This window comes from Trachinotus anak, unplaced genomic scaffold (genome assembly GCF_046630095.1).
Source record: "Trachinotus anak isolate AG129_WGS33_773 ecotype Australia unplaced genomic scaffold, CSIRO_AGI_Tana_v1 ptg000021l, whole genome shotgun sequence".
In the NCBI taxonomy this organism is placed as follows: Eukaryota; Metazoa; Chordata; class Actinopteri; order Carangiformes; family Carangidae; genus Trachinotus; species Trachinotus anak.
Window position 1 is genome coordinate 5,311,500 of NW_027273872.1, and position 20,385 is coordinate 5,331,884.

Genomic DNA, 20,385 nt, shown 5'->3' on the forward strand with positions numbered 1-20,385 from the left:
TCCTGGCAATTTGTTCTTATTTTGTAATTCTGTACTTCATTTGATCCTAAAATGTGACAAAAAACAAACAAAAAGCATGTTCATGTAAGCATATTTTAATAAACATTAAATTAACAAGGTTCCTGAACAAAAGTGCCATCAACAGTAATACAAAATATGAAACTGAATTCAAAATGTGCAGCACAGAAGGCGAGGCTTTCAACTTGCTGCAAACAAACAGTGAATTATTTTAGCTTTTATCAGACTTCATAATCATTATTTTGCTCTTTCACCCTCCAACAAAATTAATGACATAAAATTGATCTGATAGCTGAGCTCAGTAGGGGTCATGCAGAAGAACAGAAGGCTCTAATATCTTGTACACTGAAATGTGCTGAAACTACTGACAACGCAGTAGTGTTGAAGAGATGTAGTAAATCAAACAGAACTGTTGCCCCCAAGATGATCCAGGTCATTGTGCCCTCAGTCAAAGAGCTCATCCAGGATGCTGGCTGAGGTGTGACGTGTGGAGGGCTGCAGAGCAAAAACAGTACAAAAAAATTTCAGCTCACCTTGAATGTAGTCCTTAATCTTGATATAAAAAATATTTGCCAAGAAAACCCACACAAACTGCATGAAATAAACCACTAGAGGCACTGTCTCAACTTCACATCTATACTTCATGCCTTTCTCTTGCAACAGAAATAGATGCAGTCTAAATGGATCCTGAATTTATCTATAATTATTCATTATACTCTGGCTCCATAGTCAGCTCCACAAATGACATGATTAATGTATTTTCATAGACAGTGATTCAATTGTAGCTTAGCTGACCTCGTCTAACACAGTGACACAGCAACAAGTTTCTACATAAACTGATAACAGATTTGAGATAACGCAAAAAATACATGAGGTTAATCAAATCTGCATATTACAGCCAAACTTTAAACATAGACAGATAGGATTTAAAGGGGAATCGTTAATTATAAGTACACTCTACCTGATGTGAATGAGTTTGTAATTTATTCTAAAATCATCGTTTTCTTGTTTGTTTGGTTTTTTTTTTACCAGTGTGTATGCAGATTCACGGTCGGAGTCACTTTCATAATCCTCAATTTCAGCCTCCTCTCCTTCTGCATTGTCGTCCTTAATCAGAGACAGCCTGTGGATCACACACAGAGCAGTTTTATCTAATTATTCTTGGCTGATTAGAGCTTCCCATCATGACATGAAACAAATATTCACATTTCATAAATATGAAAAAAAAAAGGGTTGGATGACACCATTTGTATCCTCCATTTAGATCAATCTTACAAGGTGAGGTGGGAGGTCAGGTCTTGCTGATCCCCACTGGGGCCACTCTGGCTGGAGTGCAGCTGGCGTCGTTTGATGGGCTTCACCTTTCGCATCTGGGGCCTGGTGAACAGCAGCAGGTAAATTCTGGCAGCTATGAAGTCTTCGTGTCATGCTCGTACAAATGCTGGCTGGTAAAATGTTCCAAGCATATTTATCTGAGTATGTGTTAAAAAAATTAAAGGAAAATTAACCGTACATCCCTTTATTTCAACAAATAAAAGATTGTCAGTAGGACCTTCAGTCATCAAGTCACAAATGTTTCTGCAGTTGCAACACGCACCCAGAGAGATGAGTGACTGGTTTTGCCCATTAACACTGCACAAGTCGATCATTTAGGACAGAACTGAGTGGCTGGCTCTTGGCTGATAACACTGACTGAGGGTAATTGACCCTCGGCAAGTTCCAGAATTTGGCAGGTGCCCGGCTGTCATTTCAATCCTCTGAAATAGAGATAGTAGATACTGCAGATGTGTTGATGACAAAACTCAACTTACCCTGAGGAGAACTCATCCTCAGACTCCAGCTCAGTTAAGCCGCTGCCAATATCAGACCCTGTTGCTGTGGGTTTCCCGGAGGCCATCTGCTTGGCTGGCTGCCTCTGGGCAGTGGAGGTGAAGGCCGGAGTGTGAAGCCTGCTGTGGACACTGCTGCTGTCAAACCAGGATCCTCTAGCAGTGCTGGATGCTGAACCTAGAGGAGATAGAAGCCACTACAGAGCGTTATTAACTATGACATTTTGTTAATTTGTACAGATTTTACAAACACAAAACAAACACATTAGCACTGACAAGGTGAGAGGATCATTTCCCAGGCAGAAGAAAACTGACAACAGTTTAATAAGTGATCAATCAATTAAGCAATAAATCAAGTAAAATTACCAAATATTCACTGGTTCAAGCTTTTGAAAGCTTGAGGGAGAATTTGCTGTTTCCTATGTTTTAACACCTTTGAATTTGAATTGTAAAAGGGAATTTGAAGATGCCACTTTGGGCTTGGAAGAACTTCTGATCTGCATTTCTATATACTATTTCCCTACAATTAAACAAAAAATTATAGAAAGATAAATCCAGTAGTCATGTGTTGAGGGTTAGAGAAACATTTTTCTACTTACAACTCCAACACCTAATTTTAAGAAGGGAATCAAAGACATAATTTTCCTCCATTGTTTCCAAATCATTCATGTAGCACCTTTTTAAAAAAAAAAAAACAGTACCAGTAATGTGTACTGTGTATCCATTGATACAGGGCCTTTGTGTTGTCTATGTGCCCATCTCACCGAGTGCTGTGGTCCTCCTGCGTTTAGCTACAGGAGTGTCACGTGAGGAGCCAGCATCACCTCCCTGCTCCTGCTCCCTGGGTCTGGAAGAGGAGCGCGCCTCCAGAGAGCGCTGATACATTCTGACTGACGGCCTGGAGAGGGCAGCACTGGGACACTCTGACTTCAGCAGTGCAGCCCTGGGAGGGGACAACACAGTAACACAGGGATGAGGACAAAGACTGAGGAAACCTTTGTTCATGTTTAGTGGTTCAGTTTTTCCAGGTTTCAGTGAATACATTTAGATCCACTTCCACCATAAGCACACATACTATGGTGACATTTAAAGAATGGACATATTTGTATAAACATTACTTTCAGTGTTAGTATTCTTTTTTTGATGAAAAGCTCATTTTAATACACAATACATTTAGCAGCTTAGCAGCCACGGTTTAGAAAATGAGCACTTTAATCCCACCTGTGCACCACTGATCCTAAGTTCCATTATCAAATATATTTCTCTTACTCTCTGTTTTATACTACTGTCTATATTTGGTTGTTGTTATTATTACACAAGAAAGACTGAAAAATTAAAGTTTCTTACATCAGAAAAGTGATTTCCACCTATGCTGTCAAAAAGGTAGAAAATCATTTTTCTTTGCTGTGATTCTAGAATAACTTACAAACCTCTACCGGATAATAATAAAGCACTCTGCTGAAATATTGGCACTGGATTCAGCAAATTAACCTTCCATTGTAACAGTAAACATGTTTGAGTGTTTTAGTTCCTCACAGCTGGGAACTGTCCTGTTGCAGCAGCTTAAAACTGAACTCGCTGAGGATCTCCAAGAAGGCCACGTTTGGGAGCTGCTGCTCTCCCTCGTGTGGGTCCCGAAACGCAAAGCGTATACCGTCCCTGAGAGGAAACACAAGACACGCAACAGCTCTAAAGGTAAAAAGCACATTCATAACACAGAATTAACAACTTTAGTGTAAAAAATACTTAACATCATGTCTAATTTACAACTCTGAAGTGTGGCAAGTCAACACAAACTCTGAAAGGATTATCATGACAGAGGAAATGTGTGCTAGAGGAGAGCCATCTGTTTCTTTTACTGAGCTACTGCTGCTTCAGTGAGCTTGAAAAACTGCACTCAGTTGTCAGCAAGTAAAATAGTAAATTCAAAACTGAATAAGCTGCGTGATCATCTGACACATCAGGTGTGTATGTGTTTGTCACAGACATGTTTTACTGACGTGTGCAGGGCCACCAGTGGTTTGCGGACACGATGAAGATCGATGCCAAAGCTCATGGCGAGCCTCTTGGCCAAGTCTCTAATCTCATTGAGATCCTGCCTGCTGTGGTCCTCCGTAAGCATCTCTGAGAACAGCTGAATACACACGAACATGACTTTACATAAACATCATCATGAAAAAACATTCCCTTATATGTAAACAGCACACAGTCGTCATCAGACCATCATGATGATGCTTGTCAGATGCCGAGGAGAAAACACCACTGTGAGCTGTCAAATGCTCGACTATCAAAGGATGCGGAACGACAAAACTATGAAAAGAGAAACAAAACACTTGGTAAAACTTTTAGTGTGATGCAGCATTAGTACTATCGTCATAATCAAAGATAATTTTAAACAACAAATTCCCTGTGAAATGTCATGTATTAATTTAAAGTTAACTCCTACCACATTTCACAAGAAAAATTCCCAGACAGTCTAATTATAAAAATTGACATTATTCAGAAGGTGTTAACGAGTGCGCACCTGCTGCAGGCTCAAACACACCGTCTTGGCGCTCTGCACAGGACTGATGAGCTTGCTCTTGCTCATAGTCTCTTTAATGATGTCACCAAAGTCTTTAAAGTGCTGAAGCAAACCGGAAAAGAAAAGGAAAAAAAAAAAAAAAAACTCAGTTATGATCATTTGTCTATTTAATTAACATCACTGGCTAAATGTCTAAAAATGTAAAAATAATTCACTCTGTTCTAGTCGTCTGTGCTTCTTTTAGCCACTGTTCCTCTGACTCATTCTTAGCACCTCGCTGGTTGTAAATCAGATTCTCTCACCCTCCTCCACTGTTAAACAACCTCTCTGCTATTCATTTTTTCTGTTTGACAAACTCTCCTAACCCATTTTATTTAATGTAACTATTAATCATTTAATAATATTTAATTATTGTACCTATTATAAAATCACAAATTTAACTATTTTGCTAACATATGCATACAATTGTGACACACAGCCAGTGGAAGAATATAAATATGTGTGCTCATGATGTACACGGACTATATTAATAATACTAATAATACTAAACTATCCCTTTAAGCCCTTAACTCCATCTCCACCTTGCTGTAATGTTTGAAGACGTCGGTGGCGGCAGTGAGGTCCAGTACCCCATAAATGACCAGCTTACAGTAGCCGGCCAGCTGGTTGCGCTTCCTTTGGAGAAGAGTTATCTTCGTCCCTTCCTCTTCCTCAGCTGGACAGGAGAGCCAGGATGGAAGAATGGGAAGACGAAGGAGGGGAGAAGAGAAGATGTGACAGCAATAGAGATATGTAGACAGGGGAGTCAGAGAAGAAGCTGTCAGGTGTTGACAACAAAAGCAGATTCTCAAAACAAGTCATAAAAAAAACGGTGTCTGTGGGCATAACTGAGGGGAGGGTCCTCTGGGAGAGCATTTCCAAAACACTACACCTGCACAAGGGAAACAACATCCTTTTCTGAATGTCACTATTCAAATGATCTCTGCAACCGTGTTGTCACTTTGTCGACACTGACTCAAAGTGCTTCTGGAAAAATACCATAGTTCATGCAAACATTTACTGGAGGGGGCGTTCTGTTTTCATTTGGTGTCAAAGTAACATCAAGTAGGACTGGACGATAAAAATCATGAAAGAAATTCACATAATGATGATGATAAACTGATGACTAATTTATGATAACTGTATCTGTTCTACATTTGGGTCAACCCTCATCTGCACAACCACGATCTGACTACAGCAACAGTGTGACCTAGTTAACACATGTGGAGCCAAAACAAAGGAAAAAGTTACAGATTTGAAAATAAATGATGGTTTGGAACCAAAACAAACATGTTTGATTTAGATACGATTAAATCCTAAACTGAATAAAGGCCTTGATCTCCAAATTAAAAGGAACTCTGTGTAATAAGTGATGTTTATATTTAGTGGTACTCACCATAACACAGTGTGTATCTTTACAGTCTAACAAACATGCTGAATGAATTTCCTTATTTATTAATGGTATTAAAAGAATATATAGATAATTATCAATATGAAAAAGACTGTGACAAGCCTTTTGGCCATATCCTCCTGCCCTACCATCGAGATCAGCATCTTCAGACTCAGTGAAGATGTAGTCCAGGAGGAAAGCAGCCAACTCAGAGCGCAGGGAGTCAGAGGGAAGGTGGACCAGTGACTGGAGGGCGGGTTCAGAGCGGACCGAACTCGTACTGTACAACAGCAGCAAGTCACACAGCAGCTCAAACGCCTGTGGATGGAAGGACACACAAAGCTTGAGAATTTACTGCCTCTCCATATTAAAGTTCAGATCTGTAACACTCTAATATTAAGATGAAGATGATGTCAGTTTGTCCGAGAAGCCGGTTCTGTGTCAAGGGACAACTTGTCCAGAGGACAACGTCTTCTTCCTCTTCACTGAAAGGTGTTAGAAATAAATATCAAAAAAAGACAAATGCTTATTTAACACAACGATCTAAATATTCACATATGGTCTTGGTTCAAAATAATATTTCTGCACTGTTAGTTCATAAAAGGGGCAAGGCTAATTGTAACATTTTACATTAAGTCCCTGTAATTAACATTTATAAGAAGTATATTAACATTTCATAAATGAGCTATAACACTTAATGCAGTTGTAGGTAGATCTAAGTGCTGATCACAATACTGGTCAGCAACTATAACTTTGTGCTCCTGTGGGTAGAGGCTGCTGGATGAACACATAATGAATGACAAAATAGTAAAGTAACAGTAAACCATGTATTAAATCTTTGTACACTGTCTCTAAATACTAAACAGGAAGACTTAAAGTGAACTGTAACAAAGCTCGTACCTGATCTCTGATCTCAGCCTGGTTCAGAGACAAACATGTCTGACAGACTCTGCAGAACGAACGCACCTCCCTCCTCAGACGCTTCAGTTCGGCCTGGAGCAGAGGAAGATGAAAGGATGAAGAGCAGAGGTAAAGACATATTATCATCTTATTAATGTGTATATTTTATGTCTGTAGGATAGGATGCACCTTTTACTTTCATCTGACAGGCAATATGAATTTAAATTTAGCTCCTCACAAACACATGAACAATAGCAAGCCCTACAAAATACAACTTCCACCACTACTGAAGTGATATTTGATTATTGATTTGTTTATTTGACAGATCAGGTTAAAGCATGGGGTTGGTGTAAGAGCAGGGCCCATGGTGCCATTAGGGATTCCTAAACCTTGATAGCACACTTGTCATGTGTACTGCTGAAGATGAAATCCGATGCATACAATCAAATGACTCTCTTTTTGCGAACTACATATCTCCTGCTGCTGTCAAAACATTTAGCAGCACAGGCAAAACAATCAGCTACAAATACAATTCACCAGTATTTGTTTGCCATTATTGTCCTAAATTGCCTGTGGATTAATTTTTAAGTGAGTATTTCACATGAGGGGAAACTCGTCAACTTCAGCGACGCGACAAAACATGAAACCAAGACAAATAAATAACAACACGAGGAAGAAATCTGTGTTTTCTCTGAAACATGTTTTGAAAAAACACACAAGTTGCTGGATGAGTAATAATGATGTGCTCAGTGAAAATTATCTCAGAGTGAAAGAGTGAAGGGGGATTAAAATGAAGAAAGACACAAGGACACAAAACAAATACATAAAGAGAAACAATAAGAGAAGGTGTGAACCAGCAGGAAATACATATCTGAGTGTCATTGTGGGTTTGGATCCACACTAACAGATTGTTGTGTTAATTGCCTGCTGTCTGCGCAGCTGGTGTATTGTTGAACAACACAGACATGAGGAGCTCCACAAACACACAGGAAGGCCACCAACATGGCCGCCACGAGTTGGCTGTGATGTGACAGTCATCATCAAACTATTACTCATGTCGGCTGGCATCTCTCATGCAGGTAAGCTGACAGAAGGACTGAGAGAAGGTCAAACTATTTCAAAACATCCAGTGGAGACAAAACTGTTATGCTCTTTTGTGATGTCAGATGATCACCTCGGCTGGCTTGGAGTTCACTGCATTCACTTTGGCCCACATCAGGTGAAAGGCCGCACACCTCAGAGCCGACACCATGAGCTGAAATTATACAGAAGTAAGATAAAAAAAAAAAAAAAAAAATCACCTTCTTCTTCATCTGCAGAGATAATTTTCATTTAACTCTTCCAAGTTGAATCTCATCAACACAAATTCAATAAAATAAATGAAAAGGCCCAGCTGAAAAAAGGCCTCGATAGGATAAGAAGCAAATGTCAAATGCCTTGTTTTGCCCAAACTTAAATGTTGTGTCCTTCAGTTGCACAACATGGAGCAAAATTCAGAGGTGGCAAGAATCCAAATGAAGCCAATGAAATGTTGTGGTCAATTATTACAATTTACATGACACTACAATCAATTTTCATCTTCATTATGCATATTGTGGCTTTTTTTTGGTTGCAGTGCTATTCTTGATCACCACAGAAATATCTCAGATCTCTCAGGGGTCTGAACCACCTGAAGTTAAGGCCTTTAACATCACACTGCACCACTCCCTCTCAAATATCAGTGATCATCATAAACCTCCTTGTCCAGCTCTCTGGACTCCATCCTGCTCTTCAGCAGTTCAAGACAGGAGCCAAACAGCTTCCAGCCTGTCGGGTCTTTGGCACTGGACAGAAAGAGACACAAACGACACACAACACTTCTGTATAAAAAAATATATATACACAGAATAGTTTGTACAACTACCATGTGTATTATAATAGTGCACACTTACCTGCTCAAAGCAGCAATCCTTTTCAAGGCAGTGGCTGCACAATATGTGTCATTCTCATCCGCAATACCCTAGTTACACAAACACACAAACTCTTGAGAGAACAGATGCTTGATATTTTTACATCCGTTTTACAAGACAAACATGTTGAATAAAAACCAACACCTTCATTAGAAAGTTGTGTTCTCATTTTTTCGAAGTCTTTGAGCAAGTTTGATTTTTAATTATTTTTTTTTTGCTTTGTTGTGTTGTTCTGCAGCACAATCCTGTTCATTTTTTACAGTAGGTGTGCGTGTCTTCATGTACAAGAATTATTAAACTGCTTACCTACTGCAAATTAAAAGGGCAAAATCACAGAACGAACAGTTGACATCACTAATGCAGGATGGATGCATGAACTGTTACCTCTTCAGCTGCCAACTCTATACGAGCATGTGTGTATGCATTTTAATACATGCTATAATCCCTGTATGAAAACCTCACCAACGCGCTCACCCACCTGCAGCAGGTCACTTAAGTACGTGCTGAAGCACTCCGTCAGGCCGTCCAACAGCTGGCTGAACGCCAGGTGTGCGCGGGAGGAGAAGGTGTAAGAGTCTGAACAAAGAGTGCAGGCCAGGCGGGCGCAAGCCTCCAACACAGTGACCTCGGTGTGCTTCTCCACAATGCCACATACCTGGGTCAGCAGCAGGTCCAGATGCTAAAAGTGAAAAAGGGAAGATGGAGGACAAAGAATAAACCAATAAGTAAAATACATGTATTGCTTGGGCAAATTTAATTTTGTTTACAGGACTGCTAACTAACTCATGAAGCAGCCAGCAACCAGAGGATGATTAGAGTATTTTAATTAAATGCAGAGTACGTCTATGTGGGCGTACACCTTTGTGATACATTAAAATTGGACATGCAATGAATTTTCACTGTTGCTCCACTTCACTACTGTAACGTTTCACCACTGAGCACTTAGACACCACTGGCTCATTTGTTCTGTGTCCAAAAATCTTTTGTGGTTATGAATTTCCCTTTACAACAGAATAAAGTGTCTATTTCTATCTATTTCATCTTATTTACACGCCTGCTGCTGTCCATTGTGTGTCCATCCCATCATCGCTGTGTCACTTATCCGCTGGCTGAGCCGATCTGTGACAGGTGAGCTCATCAGCTGAAAAGTCCCACAGTCCCTCACCAGCAGGTTAGTTTTTGTTCTGATTTGTTGTATCTTACCGGACAGGCTTTTTATTTGTTCTTTCTGTTCCATTCATTTCCCCTAATATTTGGTTTGATAACCATTTCTCATTTACTGTTCTCCTCTGTTATTAATATGACGATGCTAAGTCATCAGACCAGATTAACTCTGAGACCCTAAGTAGGACAGAGATCATTAAGAAATGTCTGAGCGCCAGCGGCTCAGTCCCTTCTATCTTTTTCCTTTCTGCTCTCCTCTTCAATGAGAGCATACTGACGTGTGTATAGGATCACAATATGAAAAGCGCATTATGCCTCAGAGGGAATTTCATTCATCTATTAAGGGAAATTCTGCTGCTCTTCCATGTTTCCAGTCCTCCTACCTTCTCCAGCCACTGAGCGCTGTTGTACATTTCCAGGTTGAAGTAGAGGGGAGCTTTGAGAAGGAGGCTCACCTTCCCTGTATCTGCTGAGTACTGCAGGTCAGTGATGGCAGGAGGATAAAGAGCACACACTCAGTATTTCAAAATTTAAAAAAAACTGTACTTGACATAGTCCTGATCTTCATTCTTAGTGTAATATGATGTAGCAATATATAATGACAAAAATAAAGTAACTGCTAAGGTTTTGTGTTTAATGTACTGGATCAAACAAAGTGAAGTTTGGCTGCGTACCTTGGCCAGGAGCTGTGGCAGTAAAGGGATGAAGTGAGTGGTGATGCGTCTCTTATCTTGTTCCTGGATCTTCTTATCTTTCACACTCAAGATCTAATCACACATTTACGTTCAGTGAACAGGGACAGGTGAGCAGTCACAACATTTATATGGATATGTGTGCAGACAAGAGGCAGTGGACATTGTAAGTGTGTACACCATGTTTCACATGTGCAAGTTACAATTACCACCACTGCTCAGGAGAATCTGAAATGTTTGTTTATGAATGATGTGGTTGGATATTTTCAGGGAGCCATTCAGTATATGTACTGTCAATATACTGCAATATTAGATGCTGTTGGACAAACATATTGGAATACTTGATTTGACCAGAGATTAAATTTATACATTCATTATAATACAATAGTGCTATTTCAAACAACATGCAACATTTTGTCCTTAAAGAAAAAGGTCAGATTCATTCCCAGTACATCTCATCCGTCTTAAAACGGGGGAGTGAGTTAACCAAGAATTAATCAGTGGAAACACATATACACACACATATAAACCTGGCTGATCTGATATCCTTTTTTTTAGTATCACAAAGTCTCATATTGCAGCTTTAAAACTATGACTTCTGGTATGATAGGGGAGGTAAAATCAAACAATGAAATTTCTCTCGCCCCCAAGCTCCACTGTTCCATAAACCACAAAACTACAGAGAATTGTGCATGTATTTGTGTGTCTGTGTGTGTCACCACCTTCTTGCCCTGAGTTCTCCCAACAGGTGGGGTTGCCTGTGCTGCCTGTCTGATGGCACACATCATCAGCTCTATGAGAGCCCCCTCCTCCTCATACATCAGACCTGACAACAGAGAGGCAGAGACAGGAGCAGAGCTGAGTGGGTGATGGCTGAGGCAACACAAAGCAGGGAACAGAGAAGAAGCAGCACAATCTGAAGAAGCAGCAGACTTGATGTTTTTATTTTCACTATAATGAAACATCTTTTATGTTAAGCTGGGTTGTCTGCACTGACTTTGAGTCCATGCCCAGACTCCTTATCGTGGCTACAGTCTCATTTCATCCCTCTCACCAGCCTCCTGTAGCAAGAGCGCCGTCATAGTCTCCCAGTCTCTCAGCTCAGATCCTGCCACACTCCACAGACTGTCCACCAGGTACGCCCCGTGCTCATGAAACTGTCAGGAGCCAATGAGTTGTTTTAGATTTACTTAAAGTGTGTTGCTGAACTACAATGACCATCATTCATTTTACCCATGATATAATTCATGGAATACAGTTGAAACTCTATTCTAATGTTTAGTTAAAAAAATTAAATAAAAACAAATTCACCGTCTGCATCATTCAGAATTTAAGACATGATTTGCATTGACTGGCCACTGATTTTAACATATAGAGCAAAAATCTTCATTCTTTGAGTAGATGTTTAGTTTAGTGATAAATAATATCTCCTGCTAAGTCTTATCTGACATTTGTACATATTCTAACATTATTCAATTTTTGTTTTCAGCAAAATATAGAAAATAAAGACTGAACTAAAAGAGTTAGAACAAAATTTCTATATGCACATTTTTTCTCATTGTCAGATTATTCTAATTTCAAACAGAGGGGGAGACAGAGAGAGGAAGAAAAGACAGACTACCTCACTCTGGATGTAGAAGGAAATCAGGATTTGAAAGAAGGCTACATTGCCACTTTTTTCATTCTCGTGGTCGTCACTGGAAATCACACTTTTCAGCCTGACACACACAAACACACACAAATTGAAATGATAATCTTCACATTATATCAACCAAAAATGAAGAAATTAGTAATTGCAGATATTAAGAAAGTCTGGTTCCACATGCATGTGGCAATAAAAAGCCCCATTATACAGAAAATAACCCAAATTACTTTAAAGTAATGACAAAAACTACTATACACACACAATTTACACTACTTGTTAATGTGAAAAATTGGTACTTTTAAAAAAAAGTGTTTGTCAAATACAGAGTGAGTCACACACACAAAGCTGCACTTGAACAACCTCAGAGATAAATGTCACTACTCTGCACAATGGTCTGACAATGGCGTCAAAAGAAAGATGAAAGTTTACTTGTTGTAGAGAAAGACGCTGGCTGCAGACGCCAGGCCTCGGTGTGACGCATAAACCAGGGGATAGATGTGGCCGCACTCCTCCTCACCCAGCCCCTCCTCTGTCCTCCTGCATACAAACACAATGAAGTCAACGTAGTTAGTGTTACATTAAAAACACAAGTGAAAATCCCTTTGTCATCCTTGAGTCAGCTGCGTGAGATGCTGGCCAACGTGAGAGATCACGACTCAGAATCAGAATCTAAATCAGAAGCAATTACAACAAAGATTGTTATCACAGTTAGAGGTAACTATTTCACTTCTATCGTTGAGGAGCCGTACTCTTGTTGAGGAGCTCACTTGTGGCTAGCCAGGATATATTTAGTGTTTAGTTATTTTCACTTTACGTTTCAAAAGAACTGTTTGGCCTTTCCAGATAAGAAATGTTTTACTCAGGCGTCTTATAGGATAACATTCAGGGATTTGATGCAAAACCTTTAAACCTTAAACCAACACTGGCCACATGCAGAAATATGGTTCAAAGACCAAAGACTAAATGAAAACAGTAAAACAATAGCAGCTGAGTGGATCTTTTTATGCAAATAAAGCTCAAAAAGATCTATGCAAAAAAGAAGAAAGGGCACAAATTGTAGTAGTAAATTTTACTATCTCCTAAAATGAAATGCCTGCACTGCATGTTGCAGATAGTGGCACCGAGAAACCACCAGAGACAGAGAAACCCCTCACTGTTGGATCAGCAGCAACAGATTGACCACTTCCACTGCCACGTCTGGGTCCTTGTCCAGCACCATGCTGAGCAGCCTCTCCTAAACACACACACACACACACACACACACACACACACACACACACACACACACACACACACACACACACACAGACAAATGTACAATCATGCAAGCAGACAAACAGGCATAAATAGGACATTCACAGACATGCATAAATGTACCCACACCACCAGACATACATGCACGCGCACAAACCCAATGATTAGGCACAAAGCCGTGGCATGAAAACCATTTATCTGCTGCAGCACATGCGGCTTAGGAGGGTTTTGTGTGTTTGAGAAGAGCTTATTAACCATCAGTAACCAGCAGCAATTAACACACCCAGACAAAGGAGGAGACCAGACCATCACAACAAACAGGAATGGCATAAAAAAATAAATAAAAAAAAAGGAAAGGAAGGAAATAAGGGGAGGGAAGGGAGACATAGGCAGGCAACAAAACAGAAACAACACAATAAGCTGAAACAATAGATTAAAGATGCTGAGGCAGACAGAGGGAAAAAGGAGGGAGAAAAGAGGACTTAAACGAGGTGTGAGCACAATCCAGAGGGATGCCTCACTTTAAATCTGCTGGTGAAAAGCTCCAGGCGGCCAATGAATTCCTTCTCCTGGTACAGACCCTGCAGGGCACGCACACACTGCAGACGCACTGGACTTTGCTAAGGGAAAGAAGAAGAGTAGAGTAACACACTTTCTCTAACCTGCACACAGACTAATTCCCCAGTCTGTTCATAGTGAGCATTTCTCTTTGTGCAAGTGTGTGTATGTGATCCTTCTTGTGTGTGTGTGTGTGTGTGTGTGTGCAGATGTTCTTCAGTTGTGTCTGATATGAGAGGCTGTCAAAGCCTGTAACAAGAGAAAATAAAGTAAGTGGCTCAGTCTGCACTGCCCAATTCCCCATGCACTGCAGTCCTTGTCACTGTTATTTTCACTGCTGGCCTGAAGAGAGCTGCAGACAGACATGCGCTGCCTCTGTGTTACATTTTGTTGCCTGTCAAGGGCAGAACCATGAAATAAATGAAAGACATTACACTTTCAGTAACACTTTATTTTGTAATGTATTTTCAATTGTCTAGTCCTGTATGTGTTCAACCTTATCATGCAGGGTCCAGCCCAGGTATTTGAGACATCCATCATTCAGGAAGTCTTCAGGGTCCGTTTTCAGCCACATGCCCAACTCCTCAATACACGACACCCTGATCTCAGGCAGCCGATCCCGGTAACGGTGCACAAACACACCACGAAAGGTAGCGTTCATCATGGAGGAAAGCTCCTCTCTTTTCTCCCGCATCTAGTGCACATACACATGAAACAAATGCATAAAGACATGTACAGCCAGGGCTGTTAATAAATTAGTAGCTTCTGTCCATGCGTTTAATCCCTTTTTACTGTCTGTGATCCAGCTGAGGTTCATCTTTCATTGCTTTCAGGTCCAGTCATCAAAGCCAAAAATGTTCCTCATGTCAAACTTTTTCCAGATTTTATAGTGACTAAGGACTAAATTTCACCATATCAACATCAGTCTATAGAGAGAGAATATTGTTGTTGTCACAGATGATATCATTGCATATCAAAAGTAATGCTACCTTATCAGTTTTAATAATAACACTAACAGTATGCACTACCTGTTGTCCCTGATATAAAGGCACCTGTCTTTATATTCTGTGTTTAACAATGCATGAGAACAAGGTGAGAAATTGTGGCAGAACCTTCACTATCACTTATTTTATTTTGAAAAAGATAAAATAAGCCTTTTTAACCTTTTTTTTTTTTTTTTTTTTTTTATAAGAAGGTTAAAAAAACTTCCAATAAACAACCTGCGTCCAACAAGCATGTTGCCAAGGACCTATTCAAACATGTTTAGAGGAGTTTCAGGCTAAAAAAATATTTACATTTCAGTTTGATCACTGGTAAGAATTGGGAAACACTGGTCCTCTGCATTGTCCTCTGTATCTTCTCCAATGCAAACAAACAAAAGAAACCTCAGAGATTTTCCTCATGGGGTCAATGTCACTTTAATGTCCTGATGTTTATGTAAGAGTGACTGCGTCTTCACTCATGCCAGTGTTTGTGTGTGTGTCTATGTGTATGTGTCACCTCACTGATGGTGGCCTGCAGCTTCTCCAGCCTGTCAGAGGCTCTGTCATGCGCCCTCTTGCTGTTCTCCATGTCGTATTGCCGCTGGGTGGTCTGCAGCTGAACAGACACTATCACAGCTACTTCCACCAGCCCAGTCATCAGCTTCATGGCTAAATAAAAAAAAGAAAATAGAGGTTAACAAGGTCAGTCTGGGAGGTTTCACCCACATGAAGTGCAGAAGGGTTACAATTTCCATTTTACTGAAGAAAAAAGAGAAAAACTAAATTAATCTCTAAATCTCCTGTCCTTTGGCTAAAGCCAAATCCAGGCTTCCTCTTTAAAATGCCACTTTTCACTGACCATGTTATTCATTTTTTCAACAGATTTTACAGTTTTAATGCAGACGTATGTAGCACCCATCAGGTAAAGTCACAGTGCACAATTAAATCCTTGACAATAAAGGACAGGAATAATCACATTACTGATAAGGTGTTGGATTTTTGTGGTTTGGTCATAAGAAAAGAAGTTACATGGTTAAGCAGGAGTGCAAAAAAAAAACAGTGAGAAACAACAAAAGCAAGCTGTACAGGAGGAGTTTATTCTGGAGAAACAAAAGAACTAGTCTAGAAACTAAAACAGATGTCAGCTGAATGGAGCAATTTGTTTTGCCAACCAGAAAACATGAGGAAAAAGTCTAGTATCACAGGCATGAAGTGCAGGTTTTCACCCATGTCAAAAAACTAAAGCAAGAGACTTCAGTGACAAAAGTGAAAACTACCATTCACTCCATCTTAAACACCTGTACTGTACCAATATGCTTACCGAGCAGGGTGCTGGTGTGTCTGAAGGCTCGGACCTGGGAGTCAGACAGGCCGGTGAGCAGGGCCAGCAGGGAGGGAAAGAGGTATTCATCATAAATGAGGCTATTCCGACAGGAGCGAACCAGAACCTTAGCAAACTCGCACAGGTTGGCTTTGAAACGCTTCTGCTGGGGGCCTGGAGTGGACAGTGGGTAGTTCACTGAATCCTGGTGGAAGACAGGAAACAAAAGAAAGGCAGAAAACATCTTACAATGTGTTTAGTGTAGTTACTTGAGGCAGAAGCCTGTGGTTTTCTCTGCTAATGACAATTATGTCAGCAGCAAAACAGAGTGATTAACTCATTAATGTGTACATTTATCAGTATTAGAGTTTAATTAGTGTGTTCCATCACACTGTACTCTATCCTTCAGATCATAATCTCCGGGGATATGGAGGTCATTCGGCTTTCTCAACTAATTCCAGCAGGATTATTTGTAGGGAGAAGGGATGACAAAGACTATGAACTAAATTCAATTGCTGATCCATAAGAATAATCTTTATTTTTAGGATTTATTTGAACAAATATAAACTAAATCTGACCTAGTGTTTTTCTTTTCTCACCTCACTGAACTCTTTAGTTAGTGTGCTGATGATCTCAGCATTCTGCATGCTGTCAAACATCTCTCTACTAACCACACCTGCACAAAAGAATAAAAGGTTAAAACAATGGTCCACATTATGAATTAAAGTAAACAAAGATAAGAATACTAACACAATTATGCTGGTTCTTCTGCCTGATCCAAAAAATTTAATTACATGTTATGATATCTTTTCATTTTCATTGCACCCTCACAAAATATTGATATAATGTGTTGTCAATAGACAGAGGATTTAACACAGCACAGCACCAACACACTGCATCGTTAGCATACCAGGAGATCGATAGCAGACTGCTGATCATTGCCTGGGCTGAAATTGAAAAGATAATCTGTTCAACTTTGACCCAGACCCCCCACCTCTCATCTCCTGGCCTCCCTCTTGACCTCTGACCTTTGCATCCGCAGGACTGAACAATGAAGTTGATGAGCACCAGCAGCCCCACCTCTCGGTTTCGCTTGTAGCTGTCCAGCCATTCGTCCACCACCGCCTTAAGATTGACAGAGAGACAGCAGCCAATGAGAATGCCTCACTCTGATCAAAGAGCAGATGGATTCAATAACAATATATCATTTGAATAACATTAACGAGTTCAGCTTCAACCTCGCTTCCTCCCATTGGTCTTCCGTGTTTTACTTTGTAACATATGTGGGTTTGTATTCCCCATCTTTTTCTTCCCCTTATATTTTCTGGCCCTCCAGTTTTATTCACCAACTCCTTTGCATAATCATTGTTGTCAGCCGTAGCACCATTATACATACAAACACACTCCTTCACAGCATCTGTCGTGTTGATAATAATAGTGTAAATTAGAAATGCAGTAAATGCAATGTGACAAAAGTAAGGAGTAAAATTTAGCCACAAACAGAAGCCTTTGTGAAGCGATTAAATTTCTTACACAGATTTGCACAATGTGCTGTGTGAGAGTGGGCCTTCACCTAGAATCACCACTCGCATTGTGTCGCTGATCTATTCTGTAGTGACAGACTCTTTTTATTACTTATCACCACATTTTTTGTCTTTCTATTGTTACATGGTCCCTCTTTTCTAGTCTTTATCCAATAGAGACTGGGCATAGGACAACAATAGTTGGGATGGACGCGTGCTGTCAATCATTGACTACACTACTCCTTCCTCTTTGCGTATCAAAGGCAATTCTGTAGGGTCACATCAGTCAGCCACTGACAGCACATGATAATCTCTCTCATGGTCAGTTCTTAGAGGTTGGCTTCTCTTTTCATCACACACAGCTCCTTGGGCACCTCCTTCCCTTCATGTGTTTATCTCTGCAAACCAGTCCCCCTTCCCTCCATGTTCTTCAGCTGAGCGTTTGCTTACCACCATGGCACTCTTTCCAGAGCGGACGGCATCATAGATATTCTCTGCACTGATACCCTGGTTCCCCTCATTCACTCTACTCACAGGTCTGGGAGAGACCTGCCTGGATGTCCCCCGGGAGTGCTGCTGCTGCTGCAGGGAGGGGTCTAGAGGAGTGGGGATGGGGCCACTGCTGGGGCTGGATGTCACCCTCAATGCAGCTTTAGACCTGAGTCTCTTGGGTGGCTAGAGATGAAAGGGAGATGGAAGGGCAGCTCAGCAGGGGATTTAAAGTGAATTGATGTGGTCAACTGAATTAGTGGTAGCTGTGGCAAGATAAGGTGTATGCTTGAATCAAACATCTATCTCTGTGTTGCATGACTCCAGTTAGGCCTTTTTTGATCATTTACAAGAACCGAGAGATGTTTGATAATGATGTTGATTGTTTCAATACCATAAAAAATACAAAATCATAAGCTATTCCCTTATCTATTTCCTGGTGATCAGCGTAAATGAGTAGCATCTAAATAAGCAGCAACTATTGAAAGAAAATAAGACAATTCACCTGAGGTCCAAGAAATGGCTTTTTTCTCCGCTTTGTGGCTTTTATTGTAGGCTCATAATCACTGCCAGAGTCTGAGAAATCATCCAACTCCTCAAGACTAATAGACAAGGAGGAAAAATGAATCAATTGAAAGCCCAGCATCAACAAATCATTCAAAGATTTTGTTGCTGAAGCCAGGAGTGAGGTTAATTAGGGAGACGCATCCAATTTTATTGGCAGGAGAGCAATGCTCTGGAGGTGTCCAGACATTACTTCATTAATTCCCTCAGATTATGAGAATTAGTGATTTTATTGTCCTCATCCCTTTGAACCTGTATATCATACAATTTTTTATGGCACACTGGGTATTAATTTAGGCACGCCTTTACTTGTTGCTGGCCAATTTTGCCTGCGACAGATGAATAAATGCTGCTAATGCTGTGTAAATAAAATCTGAGGTAACCATAGATAATCTGAGTTGCTTTAATTAAAGTTTTATTTTGGACTGAGATTAATATAGTTCAGGTTTTGGCTGCTGAGGCATGCAGACGCTTGTGCCATCTTTGAAATCTCTTTATTGAATTTTAAAGAATAACACATGGTTTTAGTTTTGTTAATTTGTGCGCACAATTTTAAACAAGCTGTGTATAAATACCGTGCGTCGTACTAACATCTGAGCATGGATGTTTTATTTTGCGATATGTGCCTGTGGAGTTAAGCTAACCATGACCAAGTAAAAGATGAACTTAGCTGGGTTTGGCTAACTTTACCTGTCCGAAACTGAGTCTCCAGCCGCCATTTGGAGTGAAAGAGGCTCCGGGGCCTGCTAGCTACTGCTGCTTAGCTGGTCTATGCTAACATTTTGTTAGCGGAAAGAGGAGAAAAACACTCAGTTAACCACAAGACCAAAACTAGCTAGCTAGTTACTGACATAAAACTCAATTTCTGACCCACAAGTCAGACAAGTTTGACAGACATGGGACCAAATATTTGCTAAAAAAAAATCTTGACCGTTAATGGATCAGACCAATTAGCAGGTGATCGCTAGAACATTAGAAACTTTAGCTTTTAAGACATTATCCAGATAACTACGACAACCAAACTAATCAATAACCCTTATCAGCAAAGTCATTACATGATTTTACCACCTGATAGTATCAGTTTGTTCCTTTCTTTAGAGGCTTTGTTGGTTTATCGTGATTTTTTTTCTCCCCCCCATCAGTGGCCGGTCGGACACAAGGGCGCGGAAAAGTATGGGAAGTGATTCTGGATGCTGATTGGCCGCTGCCTCCTAAACTCAGAAGGTGATTGGTCCCTCCAGGGGTCACTTGATTATGATTGGTCGTTCTTAATACACTGTCACTCATTCAATTCGAATTAAACTACTGCTGAATATATGATGGATATTTCCTCTATTCCTACTTATTTTTGGATATTTCCTATTTTTGTATCTATATATTTAATACATTATTATATTGTTATTATTTATCATTCTAAATATTTGTTATTGCAGTTTCTGCAGCTTTCCTGTTCTCTGCACTGCCACTTTGCTGCTGTAACACTGTGAATTTCCCCACTAATAAAGGCGACCTTATCTTATCTTATCTTATAAATGTCTGTTTA

At 40.2% G+C, this 20,385-nt stretch overlaps 1 protein-coding gene across 5 annotated transcripts; it reads right to left on the minus strand.

The window, feature by feature from the left end:
• Positions 1–79: 79 nt before the first annotated feature.
• LOC139606320 (cohesin subunit SA-1-like) lies at positions 80–20,047 on the minus strand. 5 transcript variants are annotated; one of them, XM_071458412.1, is made up of 32 exons: positions 19,911–20,047; positions 19,533–19,616; positions 18,784–18,880; positions 18,324–18,464; positions 17,295–17,391; positions 16,866–16,942; positions 16,267–16,471; positions 15,463–15,614; positions 14,459–14,656; positions 13,926–14,024; positions 13,305–13,384; positions 12,580–12,687; positions 12,127–12,223; positions 11,560–11,662; positions 11,228–11,331; positions 10,488–10,580; positions 10,197–10,289; positions 9,128–9,328; positions 8,632–8,699; positions 8,436–8,523; positions 7,875–7,955; positions 6,701–6,793; positions 5,950–6,118; positions 4,953–5,086; positions 4,372–4,473; positions 3,848–3,981; positions 3,384–3,506; positions 2,612–2,790; positions 1,830–2,025; positions 1,294–1,395; positions 1,048–1,141; positions 80–513 (listed from the first exon to the last, which is right to left on the minus strand). In XM_071458412.1, exons 2-32 carry the CDS (start codon positions 19,559–19,561, stop codon positions 463–465), a joined length of 3,588 nt encoding a protein of 1,195 aa, XP_071314513.1. In that variant the 5' UTR covers positions 19,562–19,616; positions 19,911–20,047; the 3' UTR covers positions 80–462. The 5 variants fall into 5 exon arrangements, with proteins under 5 accessions (XP_071314513.1, XP_071314512.1, XP_071314509.1 ...); XM_071458411.1 differs by having other exon boundaries at positions 4,393–4,473; positions 18,240–18,464; XM_071458408.1 differs by having other exon boundaries at positions 18,240–18,464.
• Between the last annotated feature and the right edge of the window lie 338 nt (positions 20,048–20,385).

Coding starts and splice junctions, on each gene's coding strand:
- LOC139606320 (XM_071458408.1), bottom strand. CDS start 19,561: ATGGCGGCTGGAGACTCAGTTTCGGACAG. Junction 8,700..9,127: donor ACTTAAGTGACCTGCTGCAG/GTGGGTGAGCGC, acceptor TTGTGTAACTAG/GGTATTGCGGATGAGAATGA. Junction 514..1,047: donor GTGAATCTGCATACACACTG/GTAAAAAAAAAA, acceptor TTTGCTCTGCAG/CCCTCCACACGTCACACCTC.